The sequence below is a fragment of the Mustela erminea genome, chromosome 2, assembly GCF_009829155.1.
Source record: "Mustela erminea isolate mMusErm1 chromosome 2, mMusErm1.Pri, whole genome shotgun sequence".
Taxonomy (NCBI): domain Eukaryota; kingdom Metazoa; phylum Chordata; class Mammalia; order Carnivora; family Mustelidae; genus Mustela; species Mustela erminea.
Window position 1 is genome coordinate 143,005,658 of NC_045615.1, and position 27,115 is coordinate 143,032,772.

General features: G+C 42.0%; 2 protein-coding genes across 2 annotated transcripts in view; one reads left to right on the forward strand and one right to left on the reverse strand.

Moving 5' to 3' along the window:
* Nucleotides 1-747: 747 nt before the first annotated feature.
* On the reverse strand, nucleotides 748-13,794 carry NOA1 (nitric oxide associated 1). Its single transcript, XM_032334412.1, has 7 exons — nucleotides 12,248-13,794; nucleotides 10,330-10,494; nucleotides 9,458-9,663; nucleotides 6,205-6,336; nucleotides 5,011-5,127; nucleotides 1,976-2,096; nucleotides 748-1,273 (listed from the first exon to the last, which is right to left on the reverse strand). Exons 1-7 carry the CDS (start codon nucleotides 13,389-13,391, stop codon nucleotides 1,074-1,076), a joined length of 2,085 nt encoding a protein of 694 aa, XP_032190303.1. The 5' UTR covers nucleotides 13,392-13,794; the 3' UTR covers nucleotides 748-1,073.
* Nucleotides 13,795-13,823: 29 nt separating this feature from the next.
* POLR2B (RNA polymerase II subunit B) overlaps nucleotides 13,824-27,115 on the forward strand; it is a 45,980-nt gene continuing 32,688 nt past the window's right edge. Inside the window, exons 1-6 of the mRNA XM_032334410.1 lie at nucleotides 13,824-13,893; nucleotides 13,993-14,178; nucleotides 19,815-19,887; nucleotides 24,038-24,188; nucleotides 26,226-26,338; nucleotides 26,459-26,678. Coding sequence (XP_032190301.1) covers nucleotides 14,160-14,178; nucleotides 19,815-19,887; nucleotides 24,038-24,188; nucleotides 26,226-26,338; nucleotides 26,459-26,678 — 576 coding nt within the window. The 5' untranslated portion in view covers nucleotides 13,824-13,893; nucleotides 13,993-14,159. The remainder of the gene's footprint in view (nucleotides 13,894-13,992; nucleotides 14,179-19,814; nucleotides 19,888-24,037; nucleotides 24,189-26,225; nucleotides 26,339-26,458; nucleotides 26,679-27,115) is intronic.

Genomic DNA, 27,115 nt, shown 5'->3' on the forward strand with positions numbered 1-27,115 from the left:
ACTGTGTTCTTTACTCACTTTCTATCTTGCCACTTGCAGGGAAGGGAAGACAACCTGAGTAACCACCTTAGACCTAGAGACGAAGCCACGGAGTGTTCCAGAAGTTGGGAGACTTGGATGACTGTATGGTGCAGAGGCACCTACTCATTTCCATCTTCCTTAAACCAATATATTTTCGACAAATTAATTTTTTGCCATTTTTTCATATGCCAACTGTTGTGTTGCTCTCTTGGTTAGGCTGCAAGAAATGACATCTGGTGTTTTTATCTTTTTTTAAAATTTATTTATTTATTTGTAATCTCTATCCCCAACGTGGGGCTCACACTCATGACTCTGAGGTCAAGAGCTGTAGCTTTTCTGACTGAGCCAGCCAGGCGGCCCAACAACTGTTTTTTTTTTTTAAAGATTTTATTTATTATTTATTTATTTTTAAAAAGATTTTATTTATTTGATAGGCAGAGATCACAAGCAGGCAGAGAGAGAGGAGGAAGCAGGCTCCCTGCGGAGCAGAGAGCCTGATGCGGGGCTCGATCCCAGGACCCTGGGATCATGACCCGAGCCGAAGGCAGAGGCTTCAACCCACCAAGCCACCCAGGCACCCCAAAGATTTTATTTATTTATTTGACAGAGAGAGATCACAAGTAGGCAGAGAGGTAGGCAGAGTGAGAGAGGGGAAGGCAGGCTCGCTGCTGAGCAGAGAGCCCGATGTGGGGCTCAATCCCAGGACCCTGAGATCATGACCTGAGCAGGAGGCAGAGGCTTTAACCCACTGAGCCACCCAGGTGCCCCTAACAACTGGTCTTAATAAATAAATAGTGTGAGAAAACTGAACATAGCTGAACTTCTTTTTAGGTACTTTTGGGTCTCAAATACATACATATACATACCTTACAAAAAAATAACTTATTTTTACAAATCCAGTACATTACAAACAGGCCCAGTCCTGGGTGGTTTTAAAAAGGGTGGGAGCAAAGAGAGCTTTATTATAGTTATATTTAATACAATTCAACGTATGTAGTTATGTCTAGTATAGTTAAAATTCAGTGTGAACAAGATCAATATCAACTATTTATCTATTTTTTCTTCTTCTGCAGATTGTACACAAGGGAAGGAGGCTTCTTGGTTTTATAGGCCACGCTTCTCCTGAGGCGCTCTCCTTTGATGTTAACGATATGCGGCAAGAGAGGGGGCCGGACTGTCAGAACCGTTCCTTGAGGGGTGTAGCCTCGGAGACGCAGTCTGTCCTTCAGTTGAGCTGTTACTGCAACCCAGCCTATGCGGGTAAGCGACACAACACACAATGGTGTTAGCAACCATCTTATTCAAAACACCAAGCTCAAGTTCAAAATGGAGCACCGAAGAAGGCTACTACTCTCTTTTCCATGTTTTTTTTTTTTAAAAGATTTTATTTATTTGACAGAGAGAGAAAGTAGGGGGAGAAGCAGACTTTCCACTAAGTAGGGAGCCCGATGTGGGGCTCGATCCCAGGATCCTGAGACCCATGACCTGAGCCGAAGGCAGATGCGTAATGATTGAGAGCCACCCAGGTGCCCCTCTTTTGCTCTATATTATAAGAAAGCATGCATTTGTGAAAAGGTACAGATTTATTTTTATAGTAGGTTGCATTTAATGAATAAACTAGTATGTATTTCCTAAAATCCTCAGTCTGTGTCCATTAAATGAACATTTCTATAAAAATACACCGGAAGTCAGTAAGGGGACTTTGCTTACTTTTTTTTTAAGATTTTATTTATTTATTTGACAGACAGAGATCACAAGTAGGCAGAGAGGCAGGCAGAGAGAGAGAGGAAGGGAAGCAGGCTTCCTGCCGAGCAGAGAGCAGAGAGCCCAACACGGGGCTCGATCCCAGGACCCCAGGATCATGACCTGAGCTGAAGCCAGAGGCTTTAACCCACTGAGCCACTCAGGTGCCCTGACTTTGTTCACTTTTTAAAAGTGCCTGGTGTAAAGTTACCTGCAGAAGAAAACTTGATGTCCGCCACTGCTTTAGATTCCCCAAGTCCTTCTTTTAATGTAATGTCTTCACCAACAAGAGGAGGAAATTCTGCCATTCGTTCTTTTCCACCCATTGGAACCTGCCATCGAAATAAATATTCTCAGCTACTGAAAACCCCAAATCACTTCCTGTTCAAATGGAAAGCATGGGAGCTCTGTGAGGAGATGAAGCCTGAAGATACCAGTGCCAAGAGCCGCAGGTGAGTGTCTACTGATGACTTCCTGACAGCGGCATCTTGTTTTCTTACTTTACACTATTTGTACAGCCCTTCAAAAAGCTTTACAAACTAGTGTTTGGCAATTAAGGTAATATCCTTTGAAATACCTTAGTTCTCATAGGCCTGGCCGGCCTCAAAGATTAATCCCTGCCTCATTACAAGTGAAGGGCATGGTGTAACAGGTAAGGTTCAGCTTCTGCTTACAGATGGATCCATGCATGGGAAGTAACTGGATGATTATTTACTAACAGATCTCTCTGTGTTTAACACTGGGGACACAAGACACAAGATGTTACAAAAGGGAGTTAGAGGGTGGAGGTAACATGCAAATAAATTACGAGGTAAGGAATGTGACGGGAAGTGTCTATTAAGCACGATGGATGTGGTGGAAGAAGTAATGTACACGTTTTGGTTGAGGAAAACATTAATGAACAAGCAGTATCTGGGCAGTATTTGGAGACACAGGTTGGAGTTACTGGAATGGTATTCTGGGTTTGCATCATGTACAGACACAGGAACAGGAAAAAGGATGGTGAGTTCAGGGAACTGTAGCCGAGACACAGGAACAGGAAAAAGGATGGTGAGTTCAGGGAACTGTAGCCGAACTGTGCAGGGGATGTTGTCTGTGGATGAGTGTGAGTTTAGATTTCTCAGTGATGTGGACTACCAAGGCATTATAAGCAGGAAAAATAGAGATAGGAATAAAAAAATACTGTGGCCTGCTTTGCATTTCTGAATGATCTCTGTAGTGCAGGGTGTCTTAATGTTGGCACTATCAACCACTTAGGCTGAGTTCTTCTTGGTTGGGCAGTGGGAAGGCTGTCCTGTGCATTGTCCAATTTTTAGCAGCATCTCTGGCATCTACTCAACATCCACCAAGTTGTGAAAAACAGACATGTCTCCAGTCATTGTCAGAGGTCCCCTGGGGGCAGAAGTCAGCCTTGGTTGAAACCACTGCTTTAGTGGCTGTGGAGGTGTATTTGGGGTGGAGGTGCGAGGGCAATTAAAGCTGGAAGCTAAGACAATACTTCCGGATCTCAAAAACAGTCTCATGAAGTCAGACTACAGCTTGGATTGGGAGGCTGGGTGACAATGAGGAGGCAGGGCTGACTTTGGTTTGGGAGGTAAGAAAACCAGGAGGCAGGAATGAGTCTCAGAGCAGCCCCCAGAACAGATTTCCATTACAGTGGGAGAGAAGGCTCAGACAGCTGCTGTGGAATCTACCTGATGTCCACTCTGAAAACTACACAGATGCATGGCGGTAGAGAACCACAGAGTTCATTTTTCTAAGAGCCATATTACACAAACTAAGGTCGTTTTCTTTCCTCTAAGTCTCCAGCTGTATTTCAACTCGTGTATTACTGTTTTGCCTAAAAAGTGAGCAAATTTAACAGGACAACAAAAGGCTTTTAAGTGTAGAAAAACCAGTAGGTCCTATATTGCTGATGGCCTTTCTGTGCTCACCCACCCTGCAAATCCGACAAGACTCTGGAATATTCACTCTGGGGGAGAAAACAATGGAGTTTTCATCTCAGTCCGGCTTTCTTAGGAAATACAGAAAGAAAGAAGCATTTACTTCTCACGTGAGGTTTATCTTTAGCCTGTTTGAAGGGCAGGTGTGTATTTTGGGTTTTGGCTTATATTTGGCTACATAAGCATTAATTAATACTAAATCACCTCTGCGGGACGCACCTGGTATTTCTGTAGATGTGTTCCGTCATCACAGACACTCATGGAGCGCTTAGAGCAGTGCCTTGCAACTCAGTCCTCGCCACAACCCTGTGGCATCGGTACGACACAGAGTCACCCAGCTTTGTGGGGTGGTGGAACAGGGTATTTGAACCCAGTCTGGCGCTGGTGATCTTCAACATTATACAACAGACACTGCACATTAACTGCGTGTATGTAACGCCTTACTAAGTTGAAAACAGTTTTCACGCAGTATTTGGTGAACTTAGTAAGAACAATTTCAGTGATACAGTAAGGGCCAGATGGGACTGCAGAGGTTGGGACATGAGGTGCACGCGTGGTATTGGCTGTAAAAAAAGGGATAAGCAGGACAGAGTTTTGTTTTGTTATTTAAAGATGAGAGAAACTGGGGCATACTTACAAGGGGAAGAAGGGAACTGGCAGAGCAGGAGTAAAAAGCTGGATCATCTGTAAGTGTCTGGGATTAAGAACCTGGGGGGAGAGCTTTTCCACTCAGCCCAGGACTTCTCAACCGTGGTCTATGGACATTCTGGACCAGATAATTCTTTGTTGTGAGGGTCTGTCTTGGGCACTGAAGGGATGTTCACCATTATTCCTGGTTCCGTCCACTGGATGCCAGGAATGCCCCCAGTTGTGAGAAATGTCTATCTTCTCTTCACTCAGCATTAAACCAATACAACTTTCTGCATTGATGTGATAGCTGGGCAGCTGGAAAGTGGCTAGTGCAGAAGAACTAAATTCTAAATTTTATTATTTATTTATTTGTTTGTTTGTTTTTAAAATTTTATTTAAACTGAAATAGCCACTCATGGTTACGGTATTGGCCAGTGTAGTTTAGAGAAAACACAAGCCTATAGGTATTCTAGGATCAGTCCAAACAACATCCCTTTTCTTATAGGGCCCACATGACTTTGCAGCCAAAATCCTCAAGCAGAACAGGTGAGGAAAGAGCTAGCTGATCATGTAACAAAAATGGTATGTCCAACAAAGGCTTTCTTAGCAGGACTGTGGGGCTTCACAGTGTAGGTTAACCTAACTGTGTAATCTTCAAAGTGTGCTACCTCACCTTGAGTAATGTATGACCAGCATGCTTCTGATACACCGTATCTGCCCTGTCCAAGGAAGTAATATGCACAGGGAGGAGGTTGGAAGCCACAACTGTAAACCAAGCCGACTGATTTCCCTTGAGAAAGGAAGAAAATAAGTTATTTTACAGAATGAAAAACTTGCAAAAACACATTACAAATTACAATTAATTATCGCGCCCCCAATCAAGCTCCCTTTATAAGTTAAATGGAGATTTAAACAAATATAAATAAAGGAAATACATAAGGATGGGTGCCTGGGTGGCTCAATTAAAGCGGCTAATTCTTGATCTCAGGGTCGTGAGTTCAAGTCCCATGTTGGGCTCCACGCAGGGCGCGAAGCCTACTTTAAAAAAAAAAAAAGAAAAGAAAAAAGTATATACATGGAAATATAAGTTAAAAGGAAATGCTTTGATTGTGCCAGTGTAAAGTTAGGTTTAACATTCTGTGGGCTTTAATGAAGATTATAAGGGTTTTAAGTGTGCAAGGTTAAAGTGCCAACAAATTATGAAAAAACACAAAACCCAAGAAATATGCTATAGCAATGGCCTATGAGTTACATATACCATTGCTGGATACATCCATGTTTCATTCCCTTTTTCTTCTCACTTTGGGAAGACAGAGAGCAATTCTATAAATACTCTAAGATCCTGGAATGATGCTATATAAAAGAATATCAAACAGAAAAGCACATACATAATTGCATACGTATCTTGGGATATAAAGTAGTGTGGCTCCGGCAGTGGAATGCGTGACTATATCAGGAGTTGTGAGTTCAAGCTCCACACTGGGTGCAGAGATTACTTCAAAATAAAAACTTAAAAAAGTGTGGGATTTATTTAATGCACACTAACCCTGTACGTATTTTTTTTTTAACCTATGATTTCCATGTGAAACAACACCACAGGATAGGAACAGTATCTTTTCCTCATGCCAAGCTGTATGGAGCATTCAACATCCTAATGAAGATCTAGTTTTAGAGACCTACTACTTGTTTTCCTCTCCATTTCTTTTTCCCAAATTTTTATTATGGGTATTTTCAAACAAGCAAACAAAAAAGTATCAACATTCTTTTTAGTCATGAGCTAGTTATCAACAATTTGCCAATCCTGTTCATACATCTGCATCCTTAAAGTAAACGTAGGTCATTTTTAAACAGTACAGACTTTCCTTACCTGCAGAAAATCTATACGGCCTATGGCACCCAAAAATAGAACCATTCCTGGTTTAAGCACAAAAGTTCGTGGAACAATGGAATGTGTCGGCAAAACAGTATTTACTTCTTTTTCTGTTAGAAGGTTTAAAATCTGTAAAGCAGAGGGCAGATTTTTTAGAGAATTACTTTTTTTTTTTTGAGACTTACTTTTATTGGAGATATGGATGGCTCTACTCTTTTTTTAAGATTTTATTTATTTGATAGAGAGAGAGAGATCACAAGTAGGCAGAGAGGCAGGCAGAGAGTGAGGGGGAAGCAGGCTCCCTGCTGAGCAGAGAGCCTGATTCGAGGCTCGATCCCAGGACCCTAAGACCATGACCCAAGCTGAGGGCAGAGGCTTAACTCTCTGAGCCACCCAGGCACCCCAAGGATGGCTCTACTCTTACTTCACAACTTAATACTGAGTAAAAGAACTTATATGCGAGTGTGAGACTTTATATGTCAGTAGCATCCCTCACATGTCAAAATTGATGTGAACTGAAAACACTGATGTGTTAATCCCAAAACAGCACATCTGTTCTCTCTCTCCATCAAGGCTTCTAGGGACCAGTAGCTCTCAGTTAAAGGTAAGGCAATATGCTACCTTCTGTCCCAGTGGCAAGTATGCATGCATTAAATGCAAAATGGTCCCCTCATTCTAGGAGCAGTTAGAGAGCTTTGAAGAAGCCCTTTCTTAAGTCTGGTCTTCAGTTTTCTTATTTCCCTCAAATGCTTAGCAAAAAATGACAAAGTTATGAATCCTCTGGCTTCTAAGGATGAAGAGTTCCTAAAGACTAGAGAAAACAGCAGCAAGCACAAGATTCTGGTAGGATTTAAGGAATAAAAATCTGATTAAAAAAAAATATTATGGGGGCATTGGGGGCTCAGTTGGTAGAGCATGTGACTCTTGATCTCATGGTTCTCAGTTTGAGCCGCACACTGGGTGTAGAGGTTACTTAAAGTATTTTTACTTAAAGTATTTTTTTTTTTAAATATTTTTTTAGGGCACCTGGGTCACTCAGTCAGTTGAGCATCTGCTTTTGGCTAAGGTCATGATCCTGGGGTCCTGGGATGGAGTCCTGCATCGGACTCTCTGCTCAGTGGGGAGTCTGCTTCCCCCTCTCCCTCTGCAGCTCCCCCTGTGTTTGCTCTCTTTCCCTCTCTCAAAAAAAAAAAAAAAAAAAAAATTAAAAAAACAAAAAACATTTTTAAAAAAGAGAAATATTAGAAAAGGTAAAAAAGTGGATAAAAAACTTTTATGAACTTGATTCTTTTTTTTTTTTTTTTAAGATTTTATTTATTTACTTGACAGAGAGCTCACAAGCAGGGAGAGAGGCAGGCAGAGAGAGAGGGGGAAGCAGGATCCCCGCTGAGCAGAGAGCCCAATGCGTGGCTCAATCTCAGGATCCGGAGATCACAACCTGAGCTGAAGACAGAGGCCCAACCCACTGAGTCACCCAGGCACCCTGAAGCTATAGACTTCTAAGGAAGAGACAGGACATAAGCAATTATTCTAGGAGCGCAAAAAAGTTAAAAGATGTACATGAATCTAACACATGGGGGACTAAATAGAGCATAATTCTGAGAATGAAACTAAGTGATCCAGGCAGGGCAGAGAATGAAAAGAAGCTAAGACACCACTGTGGTTTCATAGGCATATACAGACACAATTAGGTAGAACAGGAACTAGTGTCAGTAACCAGATTAAAAGAAACTGATTAATGGATCTGTTGTAAGGCTGTATCCTGGATGCATTCTTCAGTAAAGCCGTAACTTGGATGATAATCAAAATTGCAAATGAATAAAAAGTTGTGAGATTTAATGAGTGCGTAGGATATGGGCTTAATTTAATGAGATAAAAGAAAGTTGCCCAGGAGATTGTAACTGGAGTAAAAGACGTGTTAAGGGCAAGACAGGTGGATTTAATCTTATTCTAAGTTGTGCTCATCTTTATACTTTAGTTCTTTAGTACTTTAGTTCTTAGTGTCATATGTATATAGGGTACTTTATACTTTTATATATATGTATATATATGTATACATACATATGTATAAGGTACTTTATACTTTAGTTCTTTAGTAACTTTAGTTCTTAGTGTCATATGTATATATTTTTTAAAAGATTTTATTTATTTATTTGACAGAGACATAGCGAGAAAGGAAACAGCAGCGGGAGTGGGTGAGGGAGAAGCAGACTTCTCTCTGAGCAGGAAGCCGGATGCAGGACTCGATCCTAGAACCCTGGGATCATGATCTGAGCCCAAGGCAGCTGCTTAACGACTGAGCCACCCAGGTGCCCCAGTGTCATATATTTCTTAAAAGATTTTATGTATTTGGGAGGGAGAGAGAGAGGGGGAGAAAGAGAGAGAGCACGTGCACAAGCAGGGGGAGGTACAAAGGGAGAGAAAGAAGCATTCTCCCCACTGAGCAGGGAACCTGATTTGGGGCTCTGTCCCGGGGTCCTGGGATCATGACCAGAGCTGAAGACAAATGCTTAACTTACTGAGCCACCTAGGCACCCTTTAGTCATATTTTAAAGACAGAAACAAATTAGAAGATAGTCTGAAAAGAGGCCTGAGTTAATGAAAAGCCTATCTCTCAGAACAGTTGCAAGCAACAGAGAAATCATCTGGATTATGTCAGCACAGTAAATGTTCAGTATTTGTTGGGAGAACAGAATAGAGTGGGGAAGAGACAGGACATGGCACTTTAAAGTAGTTCAAAGTCTTGCAGAGGCATTATGTTCATTTCATATGGGACCATTTGGAGGAACAAAGGGTACAAGTTACAGGGAGACTGTTCAATTCCACACAAAGAGCAGGTCAAAGGCCAAATGGGATACCGTGGGAGACAAGGAAACACTGCTTCAGGGGATGGTTGAGTCCCTCCTTATTTCAGTTTAAGCTGGATGGATAGGTTTAGAGGGAATTCAAGCACTGAATGGGTGGGCTGAACTACAGCGATAGTTACGTTTCTTCCAACCTCAAAATCTAGGATTTTATAAATGTCTCCCTAATGAAGTAACCACCACAATAACACAAAGAGGTTGTGAGCAGTGGAGCCTACCAAATGGAATACAGATCTTGTCGACACACAGATCACCCTAAACTGCTTCTACGAATGAAACCAGAACAGAGTCTAAAGTGAAAGGATATGCCTTTCCTGGGTTCTGCCCATGAAGACGGCACTCGTGCAACTGAAAGTTCATAGTTCCAAAAGACATCAAATACATACACAATTTTCTTTTATAATTCCAGGGGTGTCATGAAACCAGTGGGCATCTTTCACATCTTGCGGGGTCAATTCTACTCGTTTGGTGGATTTATCTGGAACCACAACAGGTTCATTTTCCATGTCAAAGGCAAGTGCATCAGCATCAAACTCAAAGGTGGCTTCCTCTTTCCGTTCTTCTGAATACAAGAATGTTCTTCTAACTCTTCCTAGAACAAGTTATATTTAAGCTATTAGTCACTCCTTTGAAGCTTTTGATTCCAGACAGGTAATACTTATTCTCCTCGCTTGCATCAAAAATAAGTCTAAGTAAGACTAACTATGGTGTAGGGAAGCAAGACTACAATGATACCTTTGCTCTTTGTTTTCAAAGGCAGTGGAGGTCAGACTCTTGCAATGGTCAAATATGTCGCTAGCTGTGTACACTGGGCAGGGGCCGGTGGCTGCTGGTGAGGGGAAGTGCTGGTAATCAAACTGTTTTCAGTGAAAGAAGGTTGAAAAAAGATACCAAGGGAAGAGGGACAATAATCTGATCTAAAGCTGCAACATGGAGTCCACAACCTGTGCTGGTTTGCAAGGAGAGGGTGCTGTTTCCCAGCGAAAATGCTTCCACTGCTGACAACGGTTGGTTGGGCATTTGTTGCAGGTTTCCCCTCCTGGATTTCTCCAAGTACCTACTGTTTCAGTTTTCTTAGCACAAAGAACTCTGGGTTTCCAAACAGTAGCCTTGCCTCTCAAGAGCCTCTTTGTTCCAGAACAAGGAGAGTAGTCTCTCCCCACAAAAACTGGCTAGCCCTAGGCAGCTGTATTTCAGGTTGTTCAACAAAAAATTTTAGCATAGCCCGAACAAGAGTTCTCCTATAGAAGATGCTTACCTATTACATAACCATGCTTTTTCAGGTGATTAAGTTGATGTTGTTCTTGCTGACTAAGATCTTCTTCAGCCTCAGCTGCAGTTTTTTCAAGCCTTTTTTGTCTTTCAAACATCCTGTAAGGTGTTGGGTTGCAAATAGGAAACTTCAGAAGGTTTAATGTGGTACCTGAAATGCCAAAGAATAAATATGTTCTTATAAACACTGTCCGAGAAGAGGGAATAAGGGGAGGAAAACTAACATTTTTGAGGAGCTACACTGACCTGTGTACTGCAGTTTACTTCACTTAACCTTCATGACAACCGTCTACAAGATCATTCTTATTTTACAGATGAGGAAATGGGCTCAGAGACAGGCCCAAGGGCTCAACCTGGGTTTGAATCCCCAATCTGCAGACCTGCTTTCTTTCCATTTTCACTGCATTACTATCCAGGATAAAAGCACTTCTGTGTGTAATTTAGCCAAAAGCCTGGACAGAGAAGAACAGCTTATTAAAGTCAAACACTGGTTTCAAAGGAACAAATGAGGCAGTTTTGCCAACTGTTAAATACCAACAGGGTCACAGAGGGACCCATTTTGCAATTACAAAAGTTTCTTAAAACCACAAAGTTGAGGGATGCCTGGGTGGCTCAGTCAGTTAAGCGTCTGCCTTCAGCTCCAGTCATGATCCCAGCGTCCTGGATGGAGCCCTGCATCGGGTTCCTTGTTCAGCAGGGAGCCTGCTTCTCCCTCTACCTGCAGCTCCCCTGTTTGTGCTCTCTCACAAATAAATAAATAAAATCTTAAAAAAAGACAAACAAACCCAGGCGCTTGGGTGGCTCACTTGGTTGGGCAACTGCCTTCGGCTCAAGTAATGATCCCAGAGTCCCCGGATAGAGACCCACATCGGGCTCTCAGCTTCACGGGGAATCTGCTTCTCCCTCTGACCTCCTCCCTTCTCCTGCGCTCTCCGTCTCTCTCCCAAATAAATAAACAAAATCTTAAAAAAAAAAACCCACAAAGCTGACCTTTTTTTTCTCAAAGCCACAAATCATATAGCATTAGTGAATTATTCAAGTGTTAAGTGTGTATAGCATACTGATCTCATGAATTAACTTAAGATATGAAGAGTAAGACTGGGTGGAAGTTTAGGAAGTAAAAGAAGGAAAGAAAGAAAAAAAGTAAAAAGATGGACCTTCCAGAGAAACAAAGAAGTAAAGCTACCAGGAAAACCTCCAAAGAGAGCAGGAATTCTTGCTCTGTTCCCCGGTTCATCTACAGCGCCTAAAGAACAGTGACTGGAACATAGAAGTGCTCCATAAATATTCCCTTGTGTTGACTAACATATACTAAATTTCCAAGCAGTAGACCGACACAAAAGAGAGGAGTGACTAAAGTAGAGCGAGACTTTTTTTTTTTTTTAAGATTTTATTTATATATTTGACAGAGAGAGAGAGAGAGAGAGAGGAAGCGAGAGAGGGAACAAGCAGGGAAAGCTGGAGAGGGAGACTCAGGTTTACTGGCTGAGCATGGAGCCTGATGCGGGGCTCCATTCCACGACCCTGGGATCATGCTTTGATAGGAAGGCAGAGGCTTAAGGACTGAGCCACCCAGGCGCCCCAGGGAGAGTTTTTTAAATGGAAGGCTCCAGATAGTCCCTGGTGGACATTAAGAAAGGCTATACTAGGGGCGCCTGGGTGGCTCAGTGGGTTAAGCCGCTGCCTTCGGCTCAGGTCATGATCTCAGGGTTCTAGGATCGAGTCCCACATTGGGCTCTCTGCTCAGCAGGGAGCCTGCTTCCTCCTCCTCTCTCTCTGCCCACTTGTGATCTCTGTCAAATAAATAAATAAAATCTTTAAAAAAAGAAAGGCTGTACTAGGTACCTGGGCTGCAACAAGACTTTCAGCTTCTCAGAAAAGGGGGCGGGCCTCCTAAGACTCACCAGGCCAAGGGGAGATGGTGGCTCTGTCGATAGCTTCAGCGCCCTTGGCGATGCAGTAATCGGATTCTAGGAGCGTGTTAAACAGAGTGGACTTGCCAGCGTTGGTGGCGCCAACCAAGTACACGTCGCCGCGGTAACGCCAGGAGCGCTGAAGCGCTGTGATCAGTTCTTCCACGCCATAGCCAGTCTTGGCGCTAATGAGCCGCACATCCCTGAGCACCGTGCGGGGCCTGGTGGAAGTATTCGAATTCTCCGTCCAGTCTTGCTGCCGGTCCTCGCCGGCGTGCTGGGGCCCTCGGTGGCCACAGGACCGCAGGAGCCCCGCGCGGGTACAGTCGTCCCACAGTCGCTCCCGCAGCCGCTGCAGGTAGCCCGGCGCGTCCTGGGGCAGCAGATCCACCTTGTTCCCCAGCACGATTAGCTGCCTGGGGCCCACCAGCGCGGGCAGGTCGGGCAGCAGGACGTCGGGCAGATCGAGCAGGTCCACCATGTAGAGCACCAGGGCGGGCCCCGGGCGTCGGAGCGCCGCGCTCACCAGCTCCAGATACTGCTCGCGGCTCATCTGCACGCGCAGGGCGCGCCGGTGGTGCACCAGCAGCCAGCAGCGCTGACACACAGTTCGCGCCAGTCCGCCGTCCGTCTGCGCCGCCGCGCTGAGGAACTTCTCGCTGGGCAGGTAGCCGGGCACGCCGGGGTCCTGGCAGTGCAGCTCCGCTCCGCAGCCCGAGCAGTTCAGGCCGCTGGGCCGCACCGTGGGGTCCGGGTGTCCCACGACCGGGTGTACCCGACTGCCGGCTACCTTTTGCTGCTGCCGCTCGTCCCGCCGCTGCTGCTTCTGTCGCTCCTCCTCCTCCTGCCGCTGCTGCAGCTCTCGCATCTGTTCTTCGAGGTTTGGCGCGGGCTCGGGCTCTGGGACGTACTCGGGGAACAGAAAATGCTCCTCCGTGTCAGTCCTCCCTTCGTAACCCCCAGTCGCCGTTGAGCCACTGGAAAGCCTATGTCCCAGGCCCGATGGGTGCGGGGAGGAAGAGGCGGCCGCACATCTCTGGAGAAGGGGCTCCCGAGGGACATGGTGCACTACGGTGGGAGCGGATCCCCGCAGGAAGGGCCACAGCACCACGCGGGTGAACCGTGCAGGCAGCATGGGGAACGCGACCCCGGGCAAAGGGGCGGAGCCACGTGCGCGCAGGCGCACTGGGGTTTGAGATGCGCCTTAAAACCTGACTTAAGCCCGGGACTACGAGTGGGCTGTCATTTGTCGGAAAGCGCACTTCGACGTCTCCTTTCGCTGCTCCTTCCGTGAGTTCTCGCGATGAAGTATCTAAGGCCGGAGATCCCGTTCAAAGCTACGTCAAAACCGTCCGCGATTAGGCTCAGCTGGGTGGGCTGGAGAGAGTAGTGAGGGTTTGTGTCCTTTCAGGCTTCTTCAGCGAGTCACCGCTGGCACAACGTGCTTTTAGTGAATCACATTATTTGAAAGCTTCATGTTTTTGGTCTGGGAAGTGCAAAAAAAAATCAAATGCCTCATACTCACGGCCTCAATTAAAACCCCTTAATTAATAAATCTTTATTTTTTTTCAAGTGTCACTATTTGTGCAACAGTATTGAAAAACAAAAAATTTAATTGGCGGGATCCGACCGTCACGGTAGGAACCGTTCTCCCAATCAGCCACTGGAGGCGGTGGTTTACGATTTGCGCGTGCGCAATTCTAACCCTCACAAACCGTACCCTCCCAGTTGCGCAGGCGCAGATCTTTCGTTGGCTGCTCTGTGGGCAGCCATTGGCCTGAGAAGCAGAGCATTCTGGGAACGCCGGAGACGGAAATTACTCGCCTCACGCTGCGGGTGCTGTCGGCTGCTGCTCGATTTTCTCTGATTCCAGGAGTTAGGAACTTGGGAACCGTTTGCCAATATGTATGACGCGGACGAGGGTAGGTAACTCCTCAGAACACTCTGCGACGACCTAAGGAGGGAAAAGAGGGGAAGCTGACCCAATGGAGGGTTCGCGGCCTCCCCCTTACTCGCGGCTCCAGTGTTCCCAGTCGCACCCCCAACATTCCTCAGGGGAACGAAGCTGGGATTGTGAGAGAGGGAGGGTGCGGGGAACCGCATTAACGCCCCTGCGCGGGTGATTCTTGTTCTCTTCTCGTTCGGCTCCTGGCTAAGTCGGACATCGCCTTCCCGGATTGAAATGGCGTGCGGAGCAGTAAGACGGTTTGCGCTGTTTTGACTTTGAAGCAAAGGGCTCCTTTCTTGATTTCCCCCAAAGCCAGAGTGAATGTATTTCGAATAGTTGAATTGTTGAGTGTCAGCCTGTGCCGAGCATTATGCTAGGCTTTGGAAAGAGTATAGTGTGTATGTCGGGGCGCTCCTTCATGCTGTCATATGTCTAAGTAAATTGTCTTAAAGGATGACCTTTAAATTTCGTCTTCCCACAGATGGAAGAGTTTTCAGGTGTTCTGTATCCTATGGAATAGGGCCAGTATGTCTTTATTTTTTCTTTTCACATGTAGAATTCTTAGTCGAGTCTATTTTCATTACGTGTTTTTAATGCTCGGTCTTCCATACTCCACAGCTACTATTTCAAACCACTTTTTTTCTGACTCCCAGTCTTGTGGCCACCTCTCCCGTTTCTCCTTATTCCCAGGCCACTGCATGGAGAAAAAGAAGCAAAAGCGTAAACTCTGCTGTTTAAACTTCTCTTTCTCTTGTCTTGAGTCTGAAAACCTATTAGCATCACTAGGTTTCTTAATTTCTATCTCAGAAAAAAAGTTAAAAGGTTTTTTTTTAGCTTAACTTTTTGAGTGGGTAGCATAGTCTTACGGCTCTCAAGGTAGTAAATATAAAAAGGTTAAAGTGTAAGCTTTTATTCTTGTCCACCATCTGTGTAGGGTGAGCCCCCTCCACAGTAGGTTCTCATTCTGGAATGCTTTATGCATATTCAAGCAAATATAAATGGGATTCTGTATTCCACCCTTTAAAAAAAAAGGTAACACCCTTTTCTGGATATGTGTGTGTGTGTGTGTGTGTATTATTTTTAGGAGATTTTCCTGAGCACTCATTTTTTTTCACACCTACCTAGTTTGTACGAATGTTCCTTAAGTAGTGTTTTGTTGACGGGTATTTGGGTTATATCCGATCTTTTTCTGGTTCAAATAGTGCTGTTAGGAATTCTCTTTTTTTTTTAAATTTTATTTATTTATTTGACAGACAGAGATCACAAGTAGGCAGAGAGGCAGGCAGAGAGAGAGGAGGAAGCAGGCTCCCTGCTGAGCAGAGAGCCCTATGCGGGGCTCAATCCTAGGACCCCAAGATCATGACCTGAGCCGAAAGCAGAGGCTTTAACTCACTGAGCCACCCAGGCGCCCCAGGAATTATCTTGTACATGTAATTTTGTCCAATGCAAGTATGTCTGTAGGAGAAATTCCTCAATATAGAATTGTCAGCTCAAACAATATACATGTTTAACATTTTGCAGATGGTACGAAGTGACCTTTATAGAGATTATACTAGTTTATATTCTTTTTTTTGAAGATTTTATTTATTTATTAGAGACATAGAGCACAAGTGGGGAGGAGAGGGAGAAGCAGGCTCCCCTTGAGCAGGAAGCCTAACATGAGGCTCCATCCCAGACTCCTCATCATGACCTGAGGTGAAGGCAGGCAGACACCGAATGAGCCACCCAGGTGCCCCAATATATTCTCATTAGCAATGTATAATAATCCTATGGGAAGAGAGTTAAAGTTATTTCATTTATCAGGTCTGTTCCAGCATTGAGTCTACAGTCCCTTCCTGCCTGTGTCCTTTCATATCTTTTTTTTTTTTTTTTTTTTAGTATTTATTTATTTATTTGAGAGACCACATAAGTGGGAAGGAGAGGAAAAAGCAGGCTTTAGCAGGGAGCCTGACTTGGGGGTTGATTCCAGGACCCTGGAATTGTGACCTGAGTTGAACGTTGGTGCTTAACCAACTGAGCCATCCAGGTGCCCCTCTTTTTTTTTTTTTTTTTTTTAAGGTTTTATTTATTTATTTGAGAGAGCACAAGCATGAGTTGGGAGAGAGAGGGAGAAGCGGAAATCCCTGCTGAGCAGGGAGCGAAACATGGGGCTTCATCCCAGGACCCCAAGATCATGATCTGAGCTGAAGGCAGATGCTTAAACTGACTGAGCCACCCAGGTGCCCCATTTTGATAGCTTTATTGGATATACCCTTATCAGTTTTTCAGACACTTCTTTTCACCTGGCTTCTTTTTCTATGTGAAGTATTAGATCTCTTGTACTAAAAAACAAAAACAAAACAAAAAAAAACACACTCACAAATTAAACTCTTTGTTGTTGTTAAACTCTTTGTTTACTTTTTCTTCCAATATTTAGCCTTTCTCCATTCATTCACAGCCACTCTTCTTAAAAGAAATAGGCTCTTTGTTGTTTCCAATTCCTATTTTCCAGTTTCTCCTCAACCTATTCCAATCTAATTGTGCTCTAGCCAGTACATTAAAACAGCTCTTAATAAGAATGTCAATGACTTCTCAATTGATAAATTAGAGGGACATTATTTCAAAGCTTATCCAGACCCCGTGGTATTCAGCATTGTTGATGGCTTCCTCTTGGAAACTCATTCCTTCCTTCTGCCACATAACTCTCACGTAATTCTTCTTACCTGACATTCCTTCTTGTTCTCTTCTATTCGTATTATTTCTGGAGGATTCCATCTCCATGGCTTTAGGTACCATTTATATGTGGATGACTTCGAATTTATATATCCAGTTCAGTTGTCTAACATATCTAACTGCCACTGCACAATGCATATAGATGTGCTCTAAGCTACTCAAAGTTGGCACTGCCCAGACTGAGCTATTTTCCGTTACTCATCATCCTTCCTAATCTGTTTTGTCCTGTGTTCTCTGTCTCAGTGAGTGCTCTCCCCCTGTTGTGTTGTTGAAGCCAGAAGCCTGGGTGGGCATCATTCTTGATTCCTCTCTTCTGCCCCCATTATCTAATGAGCCACAAAGTCCTGAGGGTTCTGTCTTCTAAATATGTCAGATCTAGTCAGTTGTCTGTCCCCTCTGCTATAATTTCTAGTTGGGGCCACCACCGTCTCTTATCTAGATTATTTCCCTGGATTCTCAACTGGTTTGTGTGCTCCAGGTTTCTTGGCGTTTCCATTCACCATCCATACTGTGGCCACAGTGATCTTTCAGAAATGAAAATCTGATCTAGCCAAACTCTTGTTAAAATCTTAGAATGGTTCCTCAAAGCTCTATTGGTAAAGACCAGTCTCTTTTACCACTCACACTCCGTGCTTCAGCTACATTAGCCTTCTTTCATTCCTTGAGTAGCTTTCATTTTGAAGTCTTTTGTGCAAATTGTTTTTTCTTTTTGAAAGACTACTTTCTCTGCCCCTCACTTCCTCACCCTTTCCTTTTGCCTGGTTTACTCCTATTTATTTATCCTTGAGGTCTCTGTCCAGCTCTGCATTGGGGAAGTCTACCATAACTTCTCAGGTCTTGGTTAGAACTGTCCATTCACTTTGTTCTTCCTTTTAATTGACTTCATCTTGTTTGCATCCCTCTAGTAGGTGATGATCTCCCTGAGGATACAGCCATCTCTTAACTTGTTGAAGGTTGTGTCTCCAATGTCTGGGATATAGTAAATATATTCAACAAATATTTGCTGAATGGGCATGGCTGAGTGAATGAGTCTCCTTCGTGGATTCATTTTTTGTCACATGACTGTAATAGAGGTATTCCTTAATATCCTGCCTTCAGTCTTCCTTCTGTTTGGAAGCTCTCCGTATTCTACCAACGACTTGCTCATGATTCTCAGCCGTTTGTAATTTAGTTCCCTTATTTGAGCTTTATATTTACATCCAGTTGTTTACTGCAGGTATTTAAAGGGATAAATGATTCACAAGTATACCTAAAGCTAACCCCCTCATTTCTCTCACCTTCTCACCTTTTTGCTTCTCTTTGTGGCTGTGATAGTAATCTCTAATCTGTCATCAAAGTTAGATATCCCAGAGCTATTTTGGGTAGCTTTGTCTTTCTTACTCACTCCCAGCCACATGTCAGGATCAGTAATTCCAATCTGCTCAAGAGGCATTTATTAAATAATTTGCTTTGAACATGTATTAAATTTCAAATTGGAAGCCCTTAAGTTCTACAGGCTATATAAGTTAGAATATAAAAACAAAAATACAACACACTTGTCTTTTAGATAAGATGTTGAGACTATTAGCAGAAGACCAGTGCACTCTTGATTTTTTAAATCCCCTGTTGTTCAAATTACTATTGCTGCATAACCATCCTGAAATTTGGCTGCTTAAAAATTAATGTGTTCATGAATTTGGTGGGTCAGGAATTTGGATAGAGTGTTGTAGGAATGACTTGTTTGCTCCGTGATGTCAGTGGTTCAGTGCAAAGACTCAAAGGTTGGGTTTTGACGACTAGGGCCTCTATGATCTAGAGAGTTTATTACTCACGTGTCTGGCACCTGGCTTGGCAGGACTCAAGGACCAGGATTGATAGGAGCATCTGTAAGTGTCCTTTCTGTATGGTTTGGGCTTCCTTGTACTAATACCAGCCTTAGAGTAGTAGGACTTAACTAATGGCCACTCAGAGCTCCAGAAGCATGTGTTTCAGTAAAGAAGGTGGAATTGCATTGCCTTTTCTTACCTAGCTTTTTAAGTCATGCAGTGTGGCTTCAGCTGCTTTCTTTTAGTTACGGCAGTGCCAAAAACCCACCCAGATTTACCAGGAGGAAACATAGGCCCCCCTATAGCTTTCTTTTTCCCCCAAAGATTTTATTTTATTTTTTTTGACAGAGACACAGCAAGAGAGGGAACACAAGAAGGGCAAGTGGGAGAGGGAGAAGCAGGCTCCCTGTTGAGCAGGGAGGCCAATGCGGGGTTTGATCTCAGGACCCTGGGATCGTGACCTGAGCTAAAGGCAGACGCTTAATAACCGGCCACCCAGGCACCCCTAAACCCCTATATCTTGATGGTAGGCATATCAAGTGACATTATGAAAGAGCATGTAAAATGGCAGATACAGTTGTGGCCATCTTTGGGAAATCTGTCTGTCATACCTTTACCTATATGAAATCTTGCTGTAATGAACCACTGCACCTGAAGGTATTGCCCAACTATTGGAACCCTTCTCTGGATTTACACCCTTACCCTAATCTTTCACTCCAGTCTCTGAGGAGCTTATTGATCAGAGAGGACTGTATGCTTGCTCCTAGTTATCATTATAGTTAGCTATTAATGAGAATTACATGGACTTTCTGGAGAAGATGGGATATTAATGAACTCAAACAACTTACACTGAACCTTTGTAATGTATACTGGGAAAATGCCTATGTGATATAGACCTTTGTGTACTTGGATGTGTACCTATGTCTATTGTAATATATTAGTAATAATTCAATTAACTAAAAGTTCAGAAAAGTGGGGTGAAAAAATTGCTTTTTATTTAACAAATATGTTTCTGCTACTTCAAATCATAGGAGCGAGATGTTAACAACTAGCATTTTATTGCACACGGGTATAATATTTTTGGTTTTTGCAGATATGCAATATGATGAAGATGATGATGAAATCACCCCAGACTTGTGGCAAGAAGCATGTTGGATTGTAATCAGGTAACTTTTGAGACCAAACTTCATAAGCTTTAAAAGCACAATAACCTATAAAGGGATTTCTTGCTTATTCTGTTCTTAAAAATGAGATGTTTATATGAATATGCTACATGGGAGCTGGTTTCTCTATTTATATATTTAACTTGAACTTTTAAAGTATTTCAGACTTAAGTAAAGTTACACAAAGAATTCATATATACATTTCACTCAGATTCCCCAGATGTTAGTTAACTTTACATATTTTCTTTGCCTTTCCTTTTCTCTGCATATTTTTCTTCTGAGATATTTGAGAGTAAGTTACAGACTAAGAATATTCTTTTACATAATCATAAGTCATCAAAATCAGAAAATTGATATTAGTACAATAATTTTTTTAAAATATTTTATTTATTTGTTTGACAGACAGAGATCACAAGTAGGCAGAGAGGCAGGCAGAGAGAGAGGTGGAAGCAGGCTCCCCACAGAGCAGAGAGCCCCGCTGTGGGGCTCTCTGCCCAGAACCCTGGGATCATGACCTTAAGGCAGAGGCTTTAACCCACTGAGCCACCCAGGCGTCCCAGTACAATAATTTAATCTACAGATCTTACCCAGATTTTGCCAGTTGTCCCACTAATGTTGTTCATAGTAAGATACATTTTTTCCTGATCCTAGATCTAACCTAGAATTATATACTGCATTTAGTTTTCATGAGCTACTTTTTATCTCCTATAATTTAGAACAATCCCTCAGTCTTCCTTTTTTTTTTTTTTTTTACCTAGGAATTTTTGAAGAATCCAGGCCAGTTGCTTTTTAGAATGCTCCTCAGTTTGGGTTTTTCTGATGTTTCCTTGTAATTAGATTCAAATGATTACTTTTGGCAGCAGTGATGTTCTCTCTGCAGTCTATCAGGAGGCATGTGATGCTGTTTTTTTCCATTACTGGTGTTAATTTGATTTTTTGGTTTTCTTATTTTAAATGGATAAAGTTACATTAGGTTGTATTTCAGCCCAAATCCCCATCCAGTTCTATGTGTAATTAAAATGTAACAAAACTCAGAAGCCTTACATGTAGGTAAGAAAAACAACTTTTAAGTATTGAAGTAACATCCTGCTGTATTAGGATATAAAATGCTACCACAGTTGCTGTGTATATAGTAACATGATGATAACTCTTTGAGCCCCTTCATCGCCAAGATGCACATCCTCTTTGTTGACAGTTTCTTCCTTTTCAAAGAATATATGCTTCCAACATTGTACCAGTTGTATTTGGAGTAAAACTGAACCTTTTTGAACCTTGTTTTATTAAAAATGTATTGAGATTTTGGAATGTAAGTGTATATTTTTTACTACTAAACATGGATTATAAAAACTTTGTATTTTTTTTTTTTTTTAAGATTTCATTTATTTATTTGACAGAGATAGAGAGCACAAGTAGGCAGAGTGGCAGGCAGTAGGAGAGGGACAAGCAGGCTCTCCGTGGAGCAGGGAGCCTGATGTGGGCCTCCATCCCAGGACCCTGGGATCATTACCTGAGCCGAAGGCAGCATCTTAACCGACTGAGCCACTCAGGTGCCCTAAAAACTTTGTATTAATACATTTGTATTTTCTATGATCATTCAGTATTAGACACCAAGAGGCATCTGACTAGGAAAAAATAACTAGGTAGATATTCTGTGGGTATGCCTATATTCTACAATATCCAGGGAGAAGGAATATTTTGATCTTAAAGAATTGTTTTCGGAATATGTGATTGGTTGTTCAAGGTAAACTATTGTGAATAGTTACCCATTTAGCATTTGTTACAAAATACTTGATTTTTATGTTTTAAATGACTATAGGTGCTTTGTTTATTGTGAGCTGATGCTTTGTTTTTTTTCACTTTTTAATATCAAATGATTTTTTCCCAAGCAGTGTGATTATGATGTTACTTAATATTACTAGGGACTTCAGTAAGATGACTTCTGGTAAAATAATCCAGATAGTTATAAAATGAGATATTTATGTAGTTTAGGTGTGTAAAAGGCAACCTTTTTTTTTTTTTTTTAAGATTTATTTATTCGAGAGAGAGTGCGCATGTGTGCCCGCACGTGTGAGCAGGGGGAAGGGCAGAGGGAGAAGGAGAGAAGCAGACTCCTTGCTAAGCACGGAGCCCCACATGGAGCTCGATCCCAGTACATTGAGATCATGACCTGAGCTGAAATCAGGAGTTGGGTGCTTAACTGACTGAGCCACCAGGCTCCCCAGGGATAACAGTCTAATGAAACAGTATTATAATGATCTTGGGAATTCTTCCTGGGGGAATGAATCTTATCCATAGTTTTGTGAAGGTTTTTTCACTGTTAATTGTCTATAAAAACTATTGTTATTTTAATTACAGACAGTGCCTTTTTCCATGTGTTTCTTACATATCAGTGGTGGACCCAAGTGGTTGTGAGAAATTTCTTTCCTGTTAGCTCACAGTCTATACTGAAGAAAATTGCCCTATCCATTCTTTAGGCTGGACCTTATGTAAGGATGATTGTGTGCTGTTATTTACCATAGGACCTAACTTCTAGTATTGATGTCTATGATTGATTGAATCAGGGTGAGATCTTGACTTAAAGTCAGCCAGTTAATGGCCTGCTGATGACCTGTGAAGTGACCTGGTGATGCCAAAATGGAAGACTGGTGATTAGTTGGGCTGTGCATATTGCCTTAGAAAATTGATTTGAGCATAAGGGTAGTGGCCAGGGAAAGGAGAGCAGAAGCTGAGAAAGTGTCACAGGTACAAGATGGCAAGGCTTACAAAGTGAAGGAATTGAGACACAGGGGTGTGCCAGAGGGCCAGAGAGAGAATCTCCAGAGGGCCAGAGAGATAATCCAGTCCTTAGGGTTGTGGTGGATCTCAGAGCCTTAGTCTCGCTGAAGACCAGGTATACAGCTGTTCCTGGTTGGTGGTGAGGAGTGAGATTGCTCTTGTACTCACATTTTTTTGTACATTTATTATATATATTCTTCTCCTTTCCCTCATGTGAATAAGTGTCTCTTCCTTGTAAATCATGTATCTCTCTTTCAGATTCTTCATTCTTCTTTAGGGCTTCATTGTGATTTCTGTATCTATTGGTAACTCTCATCTGTTACCCATACTTCATTTTTTTCCCCCAGATTTTATTTATTTATTTGACACAGAGAGCTCACAAGCAGGCAGAGAGGCAGGCAGAGAGAGAGGGGAAAGCAGGCTCCCCATTGAGCAGAGAGCCCAACTTGGGACTTGATCCCAGGAGCCTGAGATCATGACCTGGGCTGAAGGCAGAGGCTTAACCCACTGAGCCACCCAGTCGCCCCAGCCATACTTCATTTTTTATCATCAGTCATTTGCTGAGTATTTTCACTTGAATGACTTACTCTCATCTCACCTTTAACATATACAAATTAGAGCTAATATTAAACCTAAAATTGAAGTTTTTATATCTTCCATATTTTGGTCATGGGTATCATCTTCCCACTTATTCAAATTAGAGTTCTTTTATCTTTGACTACACATTTTCTTTAGTTTAAGACTTACTTCCTTTAGAGAGATCAAGTGAACACATGGGGAGGGGCAAAGGGAGAGAGAATTGTAAGCAGACTTCTCACTGAGCGCAGAGGCCCACATGGGGCTTGATCCCATCACGTTGAGATCACGACCCAAGTCGAAATGAAGAGTCAGATGCTTAACTAACTGTGCCGCTCAAGTATCCACATTTTCTTTAGTTTGAAAAAAATGTTTCAAAGGGGTTGGATGAAGGGCGCCTGGCTCATCAGTCAGAGGAGGGTATAGCTTTTGATCTTGGGGTCATGAGTTTGAACCCCACGTGGGCCGTAGAAATCAAATAAATGAGTGAATGAATAAATGAATAACTTAAAGAGGTTGGATAAAACTTATCTATAAAGGACATTTATATTAGCACTTCCTTATAGTTCTTTTGTTGTGCTTTAATTATTTTACCCATAAGTATAAGTCGTGTTACCCGAAGCCTAACAAATTCTACAAAGAAAGTATTCCTGGTCTCACCCTGATTTTGGATAACTCATCATATCTGTGTAATGATGGACTGGTATTTAATGATTGATTATTTGTTGGATTTAATTAGGAGGAAATATGCTAGAGAAATCACTGACTTATAACTGGTTATGAACTCTTAATATTTTCCCAGTTCCTATTTTGATGAGAAAGGCTTGGTCAGACAACAGCTGGATTCTTTTGATGAGTTTATTCAGATGTCTGTTCAAAGAATTGTGGAAGATGCTCCACCTATAGACCTACAAGCTGAAGCTCAGCACGCTAGTGGAGAAGTTGAAGAACCGGTAAGACGATTATTCTATTAAAGTAACGTATGTGAAAGGAGAGTTTTGTTTTGAAATTTCAGGCCTCTTACCTGGTCTAAAGGTAAGAGAAAAGAAAGTTGGTGTTTTTAGCAGGGTATTTACAGCATCTTTTATCAGTTCCTAATTTATTCTTACTAATGAAGAGATACATTTTTGCAAGTAATCTGAAACCTAATCCTTATTCAAATAGTAGGGATTTAATAGTTGGGGAGAGGGAACTTAAGAAATATGATCTACTAGGAGAAGCAAGGCATAAATAGTCATATTGCTTCAGAAAGACCCCCTTTTTTCTTTCACAGTAAGGAATCATGAAAGAAAATGTATTTGAAGGACTTTCCCCCTTATTTTATAAGAAATACATTATTATAACAAAATAAGAGATAAGAGAAAATCACCCAAATGTACCAGCTATTCTTGTTTTTCTAAGTTCCTCATAGTCTTTGTTATTAGCATTATTAAAATCATAGCAAGAGTATACTTTTATAATGTAATTTATAATTTTATAATTTAAATGAATGATTGTAAAGAAATATATAGTCCAAGTCTATCCCTAGTTTTTGAGGAGAAGAGAGATGGTGAAACTGAAAAAGAAAGTGAGTCGGGGGAGTCAGGGAGAGCCCCAGTTCAGTCCTTTTCTGTAGCTCATCTCCTGAGGGGTGATCTGTTCTTCTCAGTCTGGTTGGAGATGCTACATAGACTTTTGCTGTTAAGAACAAAAATAATTGGCCTTTCTGGCATTGTGCTGGAAAATGGGCATTTAGAAACATTTTCTTTTTTATGGTTAAGCATTTTTTCTTCCTGGTATTTGCAAAACAAAAGAGAAAACAATGTAACAGCCTCAAAGTGCCAGTACTATTAAATATAATCGAGGAAGAGGTCTGAAATTGGAGTATCAGAACTTGGTGGAAAAAATGGGGGGAGACTTAAGCTGACCATGAAGGGCAGGGTAGGACTGTCTTAGTAGAGAAAAGATACTTAAGGGGTTCAACAAGAAAATACTTGGTGTTATTTGATTTGGGAATGGAATTACCACAACAGTCAGTATATGATTTTTGTCTTGATCTGTCCTTTTCTTTTCTTTCTTTTTTTAAAAGATTATTTATTTATTTATTTGGCAGAGGTCACAAGTAGGCAGAGAGGCGGGCGGGCGGGCAGGGGGGAACAGGCTCCTTGCTGAGCATTGTCTCTCTCTCTCTCTTTTTTTTTTTTTTTTTTTAAGATTGTATTTATTTATTTGAGAGAGAATGAGTGAGAGAGAGCATGAGAGAGGAGAAGGTCAGAGGGAGAAGCAGACTCCCCAAGGAGCTGGGAGCCTGATGCGGGACTCGATCCTGGAAGTCCGGGATCATGACCTGAGCCAAAGGCAGTCACTCAACCAGCTGAGCTACCCAGGCGCCCCCATTGTCTCTTTGTCCAAGATTTGGTTTAGAGAGAAACCCATATCCATTTATCTCTGGAAAGTTCTCATGGATCTTGTTTTATTGGGGAGCAAATAGATACTAATTGAAAACTTTTTTTCCCTTTTGGGGTGGGTGAGCTATAGTCAGGGTTGGAAGTTGGAAGTTCTCAGTCCTTTATAGAGCAATTAGGATTTTTTTGAGTGTTGAAGAGGTAGGTTAATTTTTTTTGGTGTTTAGTTGTCCTGATTATCTGATTTATCTTTTCTGGTAACTTTTTTCTTCTGACCTTAACCAAGGAGAGGGCACATAAAGTTATATAGATTATTTACACAAATCCTTTAACTATTTGGTATAAACACAGAGCATATGAGCTATGTGCATAGTCTTTATTTACTTGGGATATTTTAAGACTGTTTGTCTTTTGCCTTGAGAAAACCATTAAGTATTCAACTTGACATCTATGGAATATGGATATTGGCTTTGGAGAGTCTCTAGTAGTAAAGTGAGTTAATTTCAGCAGTTTCTAGAGTTGCGTCTAGTGAAAAATGCTAATGTTGATTAAAATGGAATCTTACGGAAAAAAGTTATCTTTTTCATGTTTTTGGTTTCCTTTTAGCCAAGATACTTGCTGAAGTTTGAACAAATTTACCTCTCTAAACCTACCCATTGGGAAAGAGATGGCGCTCCTTCACCAATGATGCCAAATGAGGCCAGATTAAGAAATCTCACGTAAGACTTTTTCCAGCAGTTGGTATTGACATACAATTCAGAAAATGTAATTTTAACCGGTTCAGTTGAGAGTTTAGCAAATATCTTACTATTACATAATTGTGATCTTTGTTTCTAAAGGTATTCTGCTCCACTTTATGTTGATATAACAAAAACAGTCATTAAGGAAGGTGAAGAACAACTTCAAACTCAGCATCAGAAAACTTTTATAGGAAAAATTCCAATTATGTTGCGTTCAACTTATTGCCTCTTGAATGGCTTAACAGATCGTGATCTTTGTGAGTTAAATGAATGCCCCTTGGATCCTGGTGGATATTTCATTATTAATGGATCAGAAAAGGTATAATAAGTATTTTTTATTTTTATTATTTTTTTAAGATTTTATTTGTTTGTTTGTCAGAGAGAGAGAGCACGCACAAGCAGGCAGCGTGGTAGGCAGAGGTAGAGGGAGAAGCAGGCTCCCTGCTGAGCAAGGAGCCTGATGTGGGACTCGATCCCAGGACCCTGAGATCATGACTTGAGCCGAAGGCAGCAACTTAACCGACTGAGCCACCCACGTGTCCCATAATAAGCATTTTTTAAAAAAAATTACAGTATATAATTAAGATTTAAGTTATGAAAGTTCAAATTAAAAAGTAAATTTATATACAGAAAACCTGGAGGTGGTAGTGGAATTATTTAGAGGGTGACAACTTACATAAACCAGAACTTTATTTAGCTATATGTTATAAAGGCTAGAGATTTGGTGGTGTTCAAGCTTATATGTTTCTGTGAAGC